The following is a 15,966-nucleotide window of genomic DNA, read 5'->3' as shown; positions in this document are numbered from 1 at the left end:
ACTTGACTGACCAAATATAAATCCAGTAAGGTAACTGGAAGTTGCCTCCCACGTGTGGAATGACTTGTGCTAAATAAACAATATCACCAATGCATCTTCAGTTTTGAAATCAACACCACCTTATAATTCACTCAGGTGTCTTCACTCTAATACCTGAAATCTGAGATTTACAGAGAGTTATCTCTAAATCTGTTCAGCAAGAAAAATCTCCTGGAGTTGACAACTACTCAGATGACATGAAAGCAGTACTGTCACTCTGACTCAGGAGAGTGCCAGAGTTTCAGTTACAGCTCTTCCACCCTCTTCTTAGAGTGCGTGGTCTTCTCCAGTTGGTTACAGGATTAATTAGCCACAGCACGAGAAGCGTGGCATTGTGTCTGCACCAGCAGCACTTCATCAGCTAATTCCATGTGAGCAAGTCCTTGAAGCTAAGGAGACCCTACACAGCGTTGCAGCTTCAGTAAAACCCAAATCCAAACTAAAAGATCCAACTGCAGAATCCAGGTGTGAAGCAGGCAGGGTATTTAAAACCAAAAACCAAACAGAGTAAACAAAACCTCCTAAAAAGAAAGATGCTGGTGTGGAACATATTACGGTGCAGATGTTTGCTAACGCATTAATACGTGGTTTTGATAAAGCACACTGCATGAATTTGTAGCTTTCCCAATATAATGCAGCTCAGTAGTTTACATCACGAGCAGAGCTCTGTTTATCAGCGTGTCTGACTCAGTATCTGATTTAATCTCATCGTCAGTTTTCATGTACAGCCACAAACTATCCAGCCTAACTTCTACATATGCAGGTAAGCATGGCAGCAATGCAGGGATTTAGATAGCTTTGGCTTTAATATCTTCAGCCTTTCTTTTTTGTAATCTACTATTAATGAAGGGCTCTTAAGGTTCTCACTCTGAAAAGTATACGAAATAACGAGGAATCTTTTCAGTATGTAAACAGTGGGCATTGACTAGTCAATATTGGTAAAATTTAAGAACTCTGTACATTACTAGAATCTGTCTTTTTTTCAGCTTACGTACACATTCCCTGAAAAGCAGCACTTCAGAGAAACTGCTTGAAATGCAAACTGGTATATGCCAAAAACAATCCCGCTGTATAATTTGATATTCTGAATACTATTTTTTGGTCAGTGAGCAAATGCAGCATTTGAGAAGAACTCTCATGCATACACCGAAAACATTCAACAAAGCAGAAAGTCATTTTCACGTCAACAAACAATTATCTAGGAATATTAAAGTATGGAAGGCTCAAACTGGGCTGGCTGTGCCTGAAGAACTTCTACATATTTGGTACATCTATACGGAAACTTGCCTGAAATTTGTATCAAATGGCAGAGATTTTCAAAACAGTGATCCAAATCAAAGCAGAAGCTGTGTTGTTTCCATGGGATAGAAACCTGCACTTCAGATCTATAGCATTAACATACATCAGCAAACAAGATTCCCAATCACACCAAGTATGGAACAAGTTATAAGGTGGCACAACGCTTCTCGTCTCCAGAAGTTTGCACACCTGAAAACTGTTACTGCTGTGGGACAGCACAGGGAGGGAATGCCACCTGCTCAGACAGTTCCTTTATCAAGCCTTTGGAAATCCACATGCTTCTTATTGTCTCTGCAATTATTTCTTTATCAGACTTTTAGCCGGACTTTGAATTTACTTTTATCAATAACAATAAATCTGAGCAGTCTCTCTGGTAATACAGGAAATATGGCACTGCTCTAGGAGGGCTCTATTATGGAAGCCCATAATTGCTGCACTAATCATTTATGAATGGCTCAGAACAGATAATTAATCTTTATGTCTCTCATTACATGATCAGAAATTATGCTATTTTTACCTAAAATGGCTGCATCCTTTTGCAATTTGGTGGGTCTATTACAGCATAATACTAGGATATTTTCAGCACTGCCATTGAAAAACAATTTGTCATTTGCTTCATGAATCAGGCTCAAAGCCTGGGTTATTTTGAATATAATGACAGACTGAGTAACCTTTTACTTAAGCAGAATTTCATTCTCCTCTATGCACAAGGAATGTGTGTCACAAACCCCGTATGAAAAGTCTTTCAATTGCAGAATCAAGAACCTGTGTGTCTCTTCCAATGCTCATAATCCACCCACATGCTCCTGGTTAAGAACTGAGGGAAAGGGAGCCAAATCCATCACTGATGCAACTGTATTAGCATCGGTGAAGTTTTCCAAAGAACCCAAAACCTCCTAAGCTCAGTTCTTTCCCTCAACACCACATCATATTTTGATACAGCCCTAGCAATGTCATTTGATAAAGGTCCTGCTTTGCCATCTGAAAGTTACTGCACGAGCTACCTTTCCTAATTGGAAGGCTTTTTGCCTTTGTTTTCAAAATTAAATTATTCAGTTATTTGAACTATCTGCAGAAATCTTCTCTCCCAGTGCAGGGAATTGAAACTGAAATAGTACCATGATTAATGCTGGGTTTTATCCTTTGGTCCTTATTTTAGGAGCAGTGTTCTCTTATATTACACTGTCTGCATGAATTCCAGAGAATGGGGCAAGAGTGTTTTCTCTCTGGTATCTTTCTTGCCTTTATCAACAAGTTACCCTTGACCAAAAAAAAAAAAGCAGACTGTCAGCAAATATACAGCACACAATGCTGTGACTGTGAATTACGAGATGCTGCAAGATACAGAGGGGAATTAAAAGGTCTCCAGAATCCTGGAGAAGATGATAATAAAAACAATAATATCCTGGCAGTCACTACAGAGAAATATCAATTCTCTAGCCCTTCCCTAGAGAAACAATATGAAGTTGTATTTTTAAAAAGTGTTAGTCCCACATATTTTGGGAGTGCGAGTCAAAGATATTTTGCATCTCAGTTTCATGGGGCAGGTTTCACACTGCAAAGCAGCAATAAGATCTGCTTTCCTTTGTTCAACAGTCAGTGCTGCATAAAGTGTAAATAACACTCAGAATATACTATTGCATCAAATGCTGGAAAACAGAAATGGAATACCTGCAAAATCTGCTGCCAGGAGGTCAACTGCCTTTAAAACTTTGACCTGTAAGAAACCAACGTCCTTCATATCTCTAAAGGAATTCTTTATACTCTGCAAAGAGAAAAACATTCAGTTTAGGATACATTAAGTTGTAATTCAGTAAGAAACAAATTGAGGAGCTACCAAATGGCTTGAGTAATATTCATTCACTGTTTCTACAGCATTTCAGTTTAGCAGCCAATATCAATGTACATCCTTCCACTATCCCCTTCTCAATGCATAGCAACCCTAAATTTCATGACATCTCAAACTAGCAGCTCTTAAGAGGATTCCTAGTTCACTTAAGTTGCACATTAATTTCATGACGGAGACTGGAAGGAGCTCCGCTCGCTTATGGAAATATCATCTGCCCATCAAAACAAAATATGGGACAGAGGTAGATCTGGAGAAACAGCATGGGTTTAGGAAGGTAGCACACTAAATCAGGTGTTCTTCAAAGCGTTATCAAGTTATTTGAATTTATCGTGCTTCAGAATCACACCCCATTTTACAGAGAGACAGGCTTATTCCTTCATGTTCAGCTTTAAAGGATTGAAGCATGGAAGCCATCAAATGAATCAGTCCTCCCAAACATGAAAATTCAAAACATATTCCATATCGTCCCAAAGGAGAAAAGAAAACTAAGTACTATTTTCTCTTTCCATGATATTCAGAGTCTCTCATTCCTCGTGATAAGGTCTTAACATAATTCGAGTTTTCAAAGGAAAGCATTAGCTTACAACTCAACAAACACAAGCATCCAAATTGCTCTAGTCTATCCGCCCTGCCAATCTACTTGTCATTCTAAAGACAATAACTATTCCAAGTAATAGTTTTCTGTGGTAAGAGACATGTTATTATGACTGGACAAATCTTATTTCTTTTTTCCCTTCTCTTTTTGTCTTTGTTTTGGTCACAGTTTTGGATGGTTTGAAAAATGAAGCAGAAAAGGGGTTAAAAAAAAAAAAAGAAAAGAAAAAAGAAATGCAAACTCACATAGCGCTGTGCAATCTGTTTTCTTTCACTGGGGTCTCCCAGAGGGCAGACACACAGATCAGAGATGGACACTCCCGTACAAGGGGTGACAGCAATCAGCATTATCAGGGACCCCGGATGTTTTTCCAGAGGCAGCTCTAAGTAATTTGTCTGCTTCATTGGCAGGGCAGAAATGTCAACTTTACATCTAGAACAACAATGCCAAGGGTTAATGAATAAGAGGAAGTAAGTAAAATAAAGCAATATTTAATATTGATTTCAGTAGCAAGCAGGCAGCAAAAGCTTCGTGGAGGTATGCACGTGTGTATGCCCATATGGAACTAAACATGGAAAACAAAGCAGCCAGTTTCCATTGTACCTAATGTTGGTTTTGCTTTCTGGTTCGCCTACTGGTAAAGCAAAAGGTAAAAGGTTTGGGTTGTACAGTAGAAAACTTAACTCCGGCCTGCCTCACTTCCCCTCCCAAATCCCCTGGTGCTTCGTGATGGATTTGAAAGAATTTTATTTCACCCTGGGGAAAAGGAAAGGGGCAAACACAAAATTTAAAACATTAGCCTAAAATAGATCTGTTTCTTTAAAGTCACATACTCGATTTTATGCTACATTATACTGTATGCCCCAATCTCTTTTACAAGCCTTACTAGAGTTACGTTTTCAGTGTACTGTTATATTTCCCAGGGGAAAGGGCTGCCTTGAAAGCTCCCCCCACCCTCAGCACATTGTATGCATCATTAATCTGATGTAAAATAATAAAATAAAAAAGAGAAACATTTATGAAGAGACAATAATAAAAGATAAGGATGGGCTAAAGGGGAGATCACTAGACATCCAGTTGCATGTGAAGTCTAATCACCTTGCTCGGCTAAATGCCTTCTATTTAGAAGTCCAGTAAATAGAGTGGAACTTTTCTGAACCTCTCTGGGTCTTGGCTTTCAAGAACAAGCTAAACAAAAGTTGCAGATGATGGAAGAAGAAAAAAAAAGCAGGAAGGAGAGGCTTTGTTGCCACAGTGCAAGGGGAGTCACATTCCTCCAAGGGACGGCAAGTGGATGATGGAGGGAGAGAGATTTGCTCCGCTTAATGCCTGCCGACAAGTTTTTATTTAAACTAAACTTGTTAAGGTGTTGTCTTAATAGGCTAAAATTCCACAGGGTTCCCCCAGGTGGGTTTCTTCTGGGTAAATGGTGCATGTAGTGTTCCTGATTGATCCCATTCCAGTAGTAGAGCTGGAGCAGTTTATACCCATCTGCTATAAATTGCGTGCTTTCCGCTTCTTAACAGCCTATTTTCTGTGAATGCTAAGAGAGGTGGGGAAAAAAAAAACAAAAAAAAACATTTCAGCCTGAAAACCCAACAAGCTATGTTACGAAGTGGAACTCATTGCTCTGATGAGTTTGTAAGTCATCCAGTAGCTCTGTGTGTTCAAACACGGCCCTGTGCGTAAGCTTCTGACCAGAGTCAATGGGGATGACTTTGCTCTGAGTGTGCTCTTTGCTATTCACCACATCGAGCACACAACAGGTTGCAAGTTTACTCTTATTAACTGCTTTCAAGTAGCTTTGAAAGAGAAGGAAAATAAGCCAGGAAGAGTTCCAACACAGTCCTGCGAGTAGGCTCTCTCTCCACAATTTCCAAGTGCGAGAGGTCACACTTCAAGCTCACTGCTATACCTAGACTCTTCTCAAAGATACGACAAGAGAAAACGCACAGAAAACAAACCAAAAATAAAAGAAAAAGGCAAGCATTTCAGAAGACCTCATCACTTTGACTCCTCAGTTCAACATCACCTTGGCTGCACTAACAGCAGTTACTGATACCGTACGTATTCAGTGCAAAGGGGGACTGTACAATTATCTTGGTTTTTTTTTTTTTAATTATTTTCATTTTTTACAGATGAAGAGATTGAATTTAGGAGAGAAGAGAAATTCAGGGTCACCCAGCTGGCCTGTGGTCCAGCTGGCCAGAGAGGCCACATCTCCCACATCAGCATTTCATACACCCACTCAAACACAATGCAGAACTGGGAAAAGCTGCATTTGCTTTTTAGGTTAAGAACAGTCCATGTGAAAAGAGTGAGGAAAGACAAAACTTTCAGAGAACAGTGCAGCTCCCACCAGAAGATAACCTTAGAAACTTCTTGTATCTCAAAGACAAAGTTAAATATGATTCCAGTTTGTTTTGGCAAATTGGAATTCTTTCACTTATTCAAAGAATTTCATTAGCCAAAGGTCAAAGAAAAGATTGAGTATAAGGGTGTGGGGGTAGGAGGGATGCACATGTGGAGGGGAAAGCAGCAGGAGATGGAGTATAAGCATTTCTTCCTCAAATCATGTCTGATTTCCGTGCAAGCTAACTTCCTAAAAACATCTGTGTTCACTCAAGGTGATGGCATGCTGCTGTAGTTTCTTTTGAGGAACTGAAAAGAAAATCCACATTTGCACTTGGCAAATGGCAAAAGGCTTAAGAAAAAAAGACAATGTTTCGTTTAGGTTATAGAAGGCAACTGATCAGACTATAACGGATGCATCTCGGTGAAGCAATCAGACGTTCCATTTACGATGTATACACTCAGAAATTTTCACACAAGCACATCTACACTTCTAAACTGAGTCTAACTATTATCTCCCACCCTCCTGAAAGAGAAATCCTCCATTTTCCATCTCTCAGCTTAGTATCTGAACGACCGTATATAGATAATTATTTCACAGGAAAGCAATAAGAGACTATGAGGATGACCACAGCATAAAACTAATGGAGGCATTCCACAGGCTTTGCTGAAAATTAGCCAGATCTAAATGCAAAGAGCAAACTCCACAGATTATTTAGACCTGAGGCGATGCAAATGATCTCCTGAGTCAAATTCACAATGTAGAAACCTTATTTCAGAACAGAATGGCTCTGTTTGTTGTCATCCTTCCATAAATCATGGAATTAAATTCAGGCATATTTCACACGTGGCCATATGCATGTTCTATAGAGGATAGAGGTCTGTTACCTCAATTAAACCGTTTTCTTCCTTCTCTTGATCAATATAGAAGCTTAAGCCTCTATACCGACCTCTAGTCCTGTAGAGAAATATGCCACAGCTTCAGTTTTCATTTAAGATTGCTCTTTTGACATTATGACTTACAGCCCTTATATTTATCCGCCATATCTTTTTTTCACCCTTTTCCAATTAATTTTGCAGAGAAACTTTACTTGAGAACAGTATATACTAAATTTGTTTTAATTTACCAAGGAATAAAATGTTAAGATTTCACTAGGAAGAGCTGGGTGTAGGCACTTCCCAGCAGTCCATCAAATAACAAGTATCCTTACATACACCTAAGTATATATGATAATGCAAAGACAAATGATTGCCTTTTTTCCTCCAGAATCCTTGGAAGCCCTTCACAAAAGAGGTCAGAATCATCATCGCTATACAGTAAGATGTGCCTAAGTTTAATATTTGGGAAGGGATTCCAGATGCCACAGGTACCAGAGAGATGGGTGACACGGTCCTATTCTGACGTATACTAGACATAAATTCAGTGAAATTTAATTACAAGGTTTGGCTCCAGTCGTCGTAGATTTTAGCACTAAATCCCAACTGTATGGCCTTTAGAACAAGTTGTTCCTGCCTGCAAATGCACTGCTTCCCTGAGGCGTTCCTCATATCGGATGCTTTCCCACCATGCTGCTCGTGGCCTTAAGTCTTGTGATTTGTGTAAATCCTTTTCCTTGATGCAAACTTGTGGTGAAAAGAACCGATTTTTTTTTTTACAATATCGCTTTTTCAAAACATATTTCTTAATGCAGAAACGCTCACTACTAACTTGGCATAAACAATTTAACATAGCCTGGACAAATTCTGCACACGTTAACACCTTTGTTTATTAATATACATTAACATCATCTCCTGTTTATAGCGTGCCTCCTATCCCAAAGGACACAAAAAGCACTCCGTAAACGTTAGCAGCAGCTCCGTGCAGACTAAATAGTGGGATTATTTCATCCAGCACCAAAGAACAGCCACCCCCCCAGTGTGAGACTCTGGCAGCTGAACCCCTCAGTGCTGCAGTATATTACGTGAGAAATTGGATCCCAATGGAAATATAAGGACAATGTAGGTTGGCTGAATGTAATAATTTAGGTTGCAGTGCACCCTGACAGTGAGGGTTCATTGCACAATAGGAGAAGGGTGACATGAAATCACAACTTTGCTAATTCAGAAGCAGATAAATGCCCCAGGTGTTAGCGTTTAGTACTGAAGGTCCAATGCATTTCTTATTCGATATGTTCCATAAGCTTCACGGACACTTCAGGCTCTGTTTCAAGAATATTTTACCTTAAAACCAAATTACGCCTGGGAGAGACGTTCCAGGGGCTTAAAGCATTCATACTACACGAAATTGTGGGCCTAATGGAATGAACAGAAGTCTTTATTCCACAGAAGTTCAGCAGCATGTGACAACTCATTATTTTAACATCAAACCAACAGTCCAACCTATACAGCCCTGAGAGAACATAATGAATTCCACAAGTTAACCACAGAATGATTAAGATCCAGCAGATTTTGCTTTTTCCTTAAGATTATGAAAATAGGTGAAAGCAGTTGGGACGTAATGCTGTAGGTAATGACTGCGTACAAGCCACGGATATTCACTTAAGAATCTTTTCTTAGAGCAAAGTTGTGAAATCCAGAGAATTCAAAACTCAACTTGGAAGTCATGGTGACAATAAACACGGCGCTCACAATGCTTTCTTCCCTATGAAAACCTTTTCCAGATTAGACTGCACTTGAACCACAGATTAAAAAAATATTTATGGGGTTTCAAAAGTTTCTACGCTGTGCAAACAAGGCTGGTCATTACGCATTTGGTATTCACCTACACATGCAATTGCTAAATCTCACATATTTTTTCCTGTTTTGGTGCTACAGTGAAATCGCTGCGCTTAAGGCAACAGCAATATTTTCTTTCCACTGACAGCAAAAATAACTTTAAGGTAAATCTGGCAGACACAAGGTTTCCCATCGCTGAAATCTTTAATAACGCCACTGTTTATAGAATAAGCTGATCACTTTTTGCCACACTGAACACCTGCCTGAAAAGGAAAAAAAGAAGGGGAAAAATACAAGGAGAAATTCCTCCTGCATCGAGGAGACTGAACAGAGGCAGGCCACAAACACTGCTACATTTCTTAACTCTAAACAGAAAATATCAGAAGGAATAAAAGTAACTGTGAGAACTGAAGGAACAAATTCATCTCAGCCACTTCTCCATGTGATGAACAACAGCATTCAGCCAGAAAGCATTTCCTGCTTTCCAAAACCACAAACATTTGTAGAGCCAAAGGGGATTGTTCTTTTCAGTGAATAGTTTCAAACTATTTTAATACTTAAAGCAAGAGGATGTTCTTATTAGTTACTGCTATTTAGTCAGCAAGTTGTGAAATAATCGACAGGTAAGAATGCAAACAACTGCAGATGGCGCCCCTGAGAGTTTAGAGGCTGGAGCACTGATCCAGCTGTACAGATGCAGTCTGGAGAGACAAAAGAATAGATGAGGGCAATAGGAAGAAAGTTAACGTTATCTCTAGGGAACTAAGACTGTGCTAGGACTGTACAGAAATGGATGGAATTAGACAGACAAAAAGAAAATTAGGACTTAACAGTAGGAACCATATTCCATTTCTACTAAGAAATTAAAATGAAAGGTTCGACTCATTAGCCCACAAAATGTCTGCTGCTAATTTCTCATGGGAAATCCCATGAGATTGGGAATTTGAACTTATAACGTAATATTGTAGCAGGACAAAATCTGGTATCAGTAAGGAGAGAGACATTACCTGAGAGGTCACCCCTGCAAACGATGCTCTAAATAGCAAGAGATTGTGCAATAAGTTGGGGTACCAACCTAAATATAAATGAATGTAACATAAATTAGATTAGTTTTTGCATTTAACCCCCCTCCAAAAAAGAACTTACGTTCCCAAAAGCTCCTCGTGCTTTTTGTTATCCTTTCTCCAGACCTCAATGTCCAACATATCCTTCCTGTCAGAGAAGTAGTGAAAATCAAACTGTTCCCTCCACTGAGGATTTGCACTCTTACACAGTGTCTAGAAAACATGCAGTTATAATATTTACTTTTCTTAAACGGCACGTATTTCCACAATAAAGCACATATCATTTCTTCTACAACAAAGCCAGACAAATGCTAAGAAGGTCATTCAAAGTAAAGCTTCACAGTCCATCAAACAGAGCCTCATCGCTCTTCCTCACAACAATACTAGCTATTCAAATGCAGTGTCAATGAATGGCTGGAAAAACACAAGGTGGATCCTCCAGTTCCACTCACTGAACTGCAGTCATCATTCAACACCACTCATGCCAGAAGAAATCAGGAATTTGCCTTATGAAGATGATCACCTTAAAGCAGGTTTGAATTAATTCAAGCTAGTATTCTTCATTCTTTAACGTTAAGATATTAGCAATGAAGCAGCAGCTTTGGGAATATTAACATGCCGCTCATTTGATATCTATAAATTGTCCTTCTGAGTTCAGTGCTATCTCTCACACTTTCGGGTTACTCTGAGAATGCAAGTATTCACCGGATTGAGACTTAAATCACTTGCAATTCATATCACACTACACTAACCACCATCAGCATGGCCACTGAGAGAACAGGAGATAGGATTAGCTGGACCATGACTGAGATTTCCTCCACCCTGGCTGCTTTTCTGGACCATGAGATTGTACTTCATAAGTTAAATAAACTCCAGGAAAGAACATGAAGTACAGACGATTTGAATTCCTACTGCAGTGTTAAAGCTGCGGTCCCCAACTCTTGCTGGACTCCAGACAGAAGTACTAAGCAATTAATTCAGTGCAGGCAACATTGGCCTGAACTCCCTCTTTTAAACTTTTCAATTTTCTGTGACTGCAAACAATGGAGAGTCATTCAGATTCATAACACAAGCTATGGACCATAAAGAGAAACATAAAAAGAGATCTTAACTAGAATACTGTGTATTTATTCTAAAATAACTAAACCATTTGTAACTTTCCAAAGCTGCTTTTCAAAATAAAAACATTATATCATGGCCCTGGTTGAGGTCTTTTGTAGAGGACAAGAGTGCAGGTTTCAGTCTACATCTGAACGCAGTGTTCTGTGAACTTGCTCTGCACAATTTGTACAGGAGGGATTTTGTTTGTTTCCTCCTCCCTCCACATTTCCAGTTCATGACATATGGAGCTTTTGCTTTCTCAACAGAATAGTATTTTAATTACTGTTTATTTCCTTATTAGACTTTAGAGATGAAACACGTATCTTTGGGAACCCTACTCATTAATTAGTTTCCTACGAAATGGTACTGTATACCAGTAAATACAGCCTAAAGGAACAAAATTGTAAAGCGAAACTCTGGAACGTTCCAGGTGTTCTGTGGTTTGGTGGTGGGCTTTTTCCTTTCTTTTTATTCCCCCTGTTAACGGTAACGTTTCTTAAAAAAACCGCTTCAAAAAAAAAAGCCCAAAACATTCCCCTTCAGCAGGAACCATTTCAGGTCTGCTTTCCCAGCATACCTAACACTGCAAACCTGACTTCTGTATTGGCAGAGAAGAAAGAACATGTGTGCTGTATGTAGCCTTGTTTCATTTCACATTAATGTTGAGCATCCATCAATATGATGAGCACATTAAACGCACAAAAACAGATACAATGCTCCCAATTTCCTTATTTCTGTATTGCTGTATATAGTAAACATCAGCATCCTCGACGTGGTCTCCTGCTTTTGATCTCACTTATATTAAAAAAAAAAAAAAAAGATTCAAGAATAGTTCCAAACTGGAGGAAATTCTGAGTACTTACCTTACTCTTGTATCTTTGATCTCCCAGTTTCAGGAGAATAAAAACCTCTGCCAAGCCCCCTAAGGGGATGTTCCTCCCTTCCAGGAGCGTGATGGTGACCTGCCCATTCCACAGCTGGTTCTTGCGCAGAGAGTCAGAGAGCCGCACGCTCCGCATGAAACTCGACTGAAAAGCAAGTTGGAGACACAAAAGTCATACACTCGAAGCCAGGTTTTTATGCACACGTTGAAAGTGATATGAAACCATCAGAAGTGAGAGAGGTACCAGCACTTCCTCACAACAAGCAAGGAACCGAGGGCACAAAAAAGCTAAGGGTTTTCTGCTTACTCCATGCTACAGCTGACTCTGTGAAGGGACCACACTCTGCATCAAAACAGCATCAGCACATATAGTTGAACTACCAGAGAGATCAACACCAGCTAACGTGGCTGAGCTTCAAAAACAGCAGAGCTGGAGCGCACAGAGCAAACTGTTACCTCGTGTCAGGGAAAGACACAGGAGAGTGATGTGAAGAAGGGACAGAAGAGGGAAGAAATGAAAGCAAACTTAAATGTCTCTAGCTACACCCATAAATCCGGGGGTCTGTCGGTCTGTCCCTTCCTGTGAGGCAGCCCACAGCCATACACAGCCTATAGCCAGGTGAAGAACTGAAGCTACATCTTCCACCACTCATTGTCTGCCCTCCGTGTTAACTCTCTGCCTGCAGACCTTGGGAGCTGCAGCTTCCAGAAACCCAGCTCAGGAACCGAAAGCACCGACGCCTGCTGAAAAGCACTGACACGACTGGGCTCTTTATCAGGAGTTATGGTTACCTAGTAGGCACATTTGTTACCTTCACGATTTCCTCCTACAAAGCATGGCTGCACTAACAGTTTGCTAACTGGCAGTATTTTATTGGACAGAGGATGATTAAATAGGCCTTTATTTGGAGGGAGTAAGAGTGAGAGCTGGAAACATTAAAACTCAAGGCTATCCTCTTCTTCTGGCAGTAAAAGCCCTACCGTATTTTATTCTTGGGAAGGAACTTTTAACTCGCCACACTTCGGAGCTTCAATCATATCATATACAGGTGGGAGCAAGACAGAGGAGATTTCACAAGTCACTTTAAAGCAGGACGTGTTGGCTTTAAAAGCAAGCAAGAAATGTTGTTGCTAAATAAAACGATTGAAAAAGCACCTGATGTCGGAAGATTATTTTTTATGGATCAATTACCCAGCTACAAAATTCTTAAATCACGGGTGGTGAACTCACAAATTTTTACTCGCTTCTTATTTTAAAACACCCAACTCTTTGGATCCCACAAGCATATTAATATAGTTCTATTTAAACACCCTGTTTGGCTTTCCTGGCACACTGGAGAAAAATTCCTACCTTTGAAAAGAAAATGAGATTTTGATTCATAAATCCAGCTGCAATGTAGGTTTTCTTTCTTTTTTTCTTTTTTCTTTTTTTTTTTTTTTTAAGTTTGTCTTTTAGGCCAAAAAACTAAAGCATGACTGTTCCCATGAACATACTTCAAAGACCCAGCAGATATATTCCTCCCTAAACACTGCAACTATTTCAAAATCCTTTTTATAAAAAAGGGAGTAATGTCCACAAGGGATCAAAGGGCATTCTGCAGTCTGGCAATCGCCTTAGAAAAATGGCAGTGCTTCCATGAAATATGCCCTAAAATAATTTTGCAGCTTGGTATGTCCTAATTTCGAATTGGATGTTTATCTTGGAAAAGCTTCTATCTAACTTGTCCATAAAACAGCTCCACTTAGCTCTATGAGCCCTGTGAAAATGGAATCCAAAGCTGGCTATTAAAGGGGCCTGGAGATTGCTTCCATATGGCGTAACAGCATGGGAGTGGAGGGCTAAGGCCTACAGCAGGCGCTGCTTGGCTTGAGCTCCCGATCTATCCATGGACACTCGTTGCATTACACCATAACATCTGGATTATTGCTTGTAATGTCCCTGGGAAATATCCACTTCCCATCAAAGCCTTTATCTATCTCAGTTGTACTTTGAACATTTTAGTATATAACATAGTCATGTTTGATGTGATGTACTTGCTGCTTGCGGACCAAGGATTTTCTCTCCTCCCCCCCCCCACCCTTCCTCGGAGGAGGAAGAGGTATTTGATGTTAGTCCACAAAAACAACAGACAAAGTTTATAATTCACGTTACAATTTCTTTTAAAAACAAAGCATCCCGTTCTCTTCAAAGCTTCCAGGCCGAACACGGAAAGAGTTGTTATCACTGAGTTTGCAAATCAAATTTGGATTCTTTTCATTTTTTAGCTTGTCAGGTATTTTAGGGAGTCACTCAGTGCTGGGGAAGAAGGGGGTCCTCCTACCCAAATTCAGTCTAAAATATAACCCTGCCTTCTCAGCCACTAACTCGATAGATCAAAGGAGAGCTGGGAGGTACTCAAACCATTCCCGGGAAACATCAGCACCTGCAGCTCAGTATTATCAGAGCACATTGCAATGCTTCAACTCTGACCTCCCAAAACAGCTGACCCTGAGCAAACAAGCCTTGTGCAGCCCTACTGTATGCTGCAAAGCATTCTGCGCTGGGGTGCTGAGTCCAGCTCAGGAGTGGAGTATGTTGGCCACAAGCTGTGCAAACAGGACCTGACTATTTTCTGGACAAGATCAAACATCACTTAAAAGCACCACACTTTTAGAGGAGCAAGAATGTTTTCAGCTGGTTCAGGATATAGTGCTAATCTGCACCATCTCAGCAATGTTGTCCACTTCCACAGTACAGCAATTCTGTCCCTGTAATCCTCCCTCTAAATGGAGCAGCATGATGTCCCAGGAAGGCTGCTTCCCTTGGGGCCCAATCACATCAGCAATGCTTTGGGTTTCCTGCCCTTAACCATGGCTTAGCAGGTCTGAGAAGTCTCCCGTGCCTCATATTTTCTATGTGAGCACTGAAGACCTGAACTGTGCTCTCTCTGCAGCTCCCTCCTCAGCATTCCCACACAGCTGGCAGGCTATTCCTCTGACCACCCTGATCTGATCGAAACCCTGGCCAAACAGGCGATGTCTCAGTTTCCTCTCCATTTCTGGAAGGAAGCATGTTCAGGTAAAGCCAAATGTGGTACACCCAAGGACCTGAACCATCAATGAGTCAATTTTAATGTTGCCTGGGGAAGGCTGCACTACAGAAAATGTCTCCCAGGTGAAAAGAAATCCATACTGTATTATTTATTTCAAAAGTCCCAGCTCCTCTCTGATACTCCACGTATACTTATTTCAAACAGATTTACACAGTTAATTGATTAAACTTCACAGCCTCACTCCGAGTTTGCAAAACTATTACAGAACAGAGCACAGAGCACTGCAGTCATTAGCCTGCATTAGTCCACCAAAGTTAATAGCAAAACAAGCACTACAAAACCCACTTCCCATTCCCCTAACCGTCACTACACTAATCTGCCTTCACACCAGGAAAATCAAAGCCCCTGTATGCCACCCAGCAAAGGTGGCTTGCTCACTGATAATTAGAAAACATTTTTAGCTATTCAGCTCTTTCCTTCCTGCCGCCTCCCAAGCTGCAGACAGCTCTGCACATGGGTGCTCCAGCTCCTCCTGTCCCTGAACCCTGCTCTTTCCAGCTGTGCTCCCCCAACCACATGCCAGGCTTCAGGCCTCCTGCTGCATTTTCCCTTCAAATGCTGCAGTCAGCCAGTTCACGCTCTGGCTACATCCCAAACCAAAATCAAGGTGCTTTGCCGAGGTACAGAAAAGTTGGCTGCAGCTAGGATTTGACTAGAGGGATGAAAATTAGGAAACACATGCTTTATGATGGCAGTTGGCAGGTGTCCCAAGCACAAGATATTGGATAAGTTCACTTTCATTCCCCCTCCCCCCAGTCCAGCATCCGTCATTCAGAAATTAAGCTTCTGGCCCTGAGATCAGAATTTGTGGGGTCGCCCCAAGAGCTCTGACTTCATCTGAGCTCTCCACGCAGTGAAAAATATTCATACATGCATCTAATGTGGGTGTTGGCTTGCAAAAAACCAGCGACACCATAAAAGTCATCTTTCTGAGCAGCTTGATGCTCTAAGAAGTGAAACAAAACGTTTCCCACACA

At 40.6% G+C, this 15,966-nt stretch overlaps 1 protein-coding gene across 8 annotated transcripts in view; it reads right to left on the bottom strand.

Annotated features, from left to right (window-relative positions):
• Positions 1-15,966, bottom strand: part of MCTP2 (multiple C2 and transmembrane domain containing 2) — a 142,868-nt gene that overhangs the window by 58,744 nt on the left and 68,158 nt on the right. For 6 of the 8 annotated variants that reach the window (XR_016470436.1, XM_090149059.1, XM_090149062.1 and 3 more), the window contains exons 10-13: positions 11,878-12,042; positions 9,996-10,126; positions 4,028-4,214; positions 3,010-3,103 (exon numbers count right to left, since the gene is read on the bottom strand). Coding sequence is in view for 7 of the 8 variants with exons in the window: in XM_090149059.1 (XP_090005185.1) it covers positions 3,010-3,103; positions 4,028-4,214; positions 9,996-10,126; positions 11,878-12,042 (577 nt within the window). In the remaining variant the exon portion in view is untranslated. Of the gene's footprint in view, positions 1-3,009; positions 3,104-4,027; positions 4,215-9,995; positions 10,127-11,877; positions 12,043-12,585; positions 14,990-15,966 lie in introns of those variants that run through there. The other 2 variants (XM_090149064.1, XM_090149065.1) reach the window with 2 other exon arrangements.

Source organism: Phasianus colchicus, chromosome 12, assembly GCF_987193195.1.
Source record: "Phasianus colchicus chromosome 12, bPhaCol1.hap1.1, whole genome shotgun sequence".
NCBI classification, from domain to species: Eukaryota; Metazoa; Chordata; class Aves; order Galliformes; family Phasianidae; genus Phasianus; species Phasianus colchicus.
This window is presented reverse-complemented; position numbering and strand designations above follow the sequence as displayed.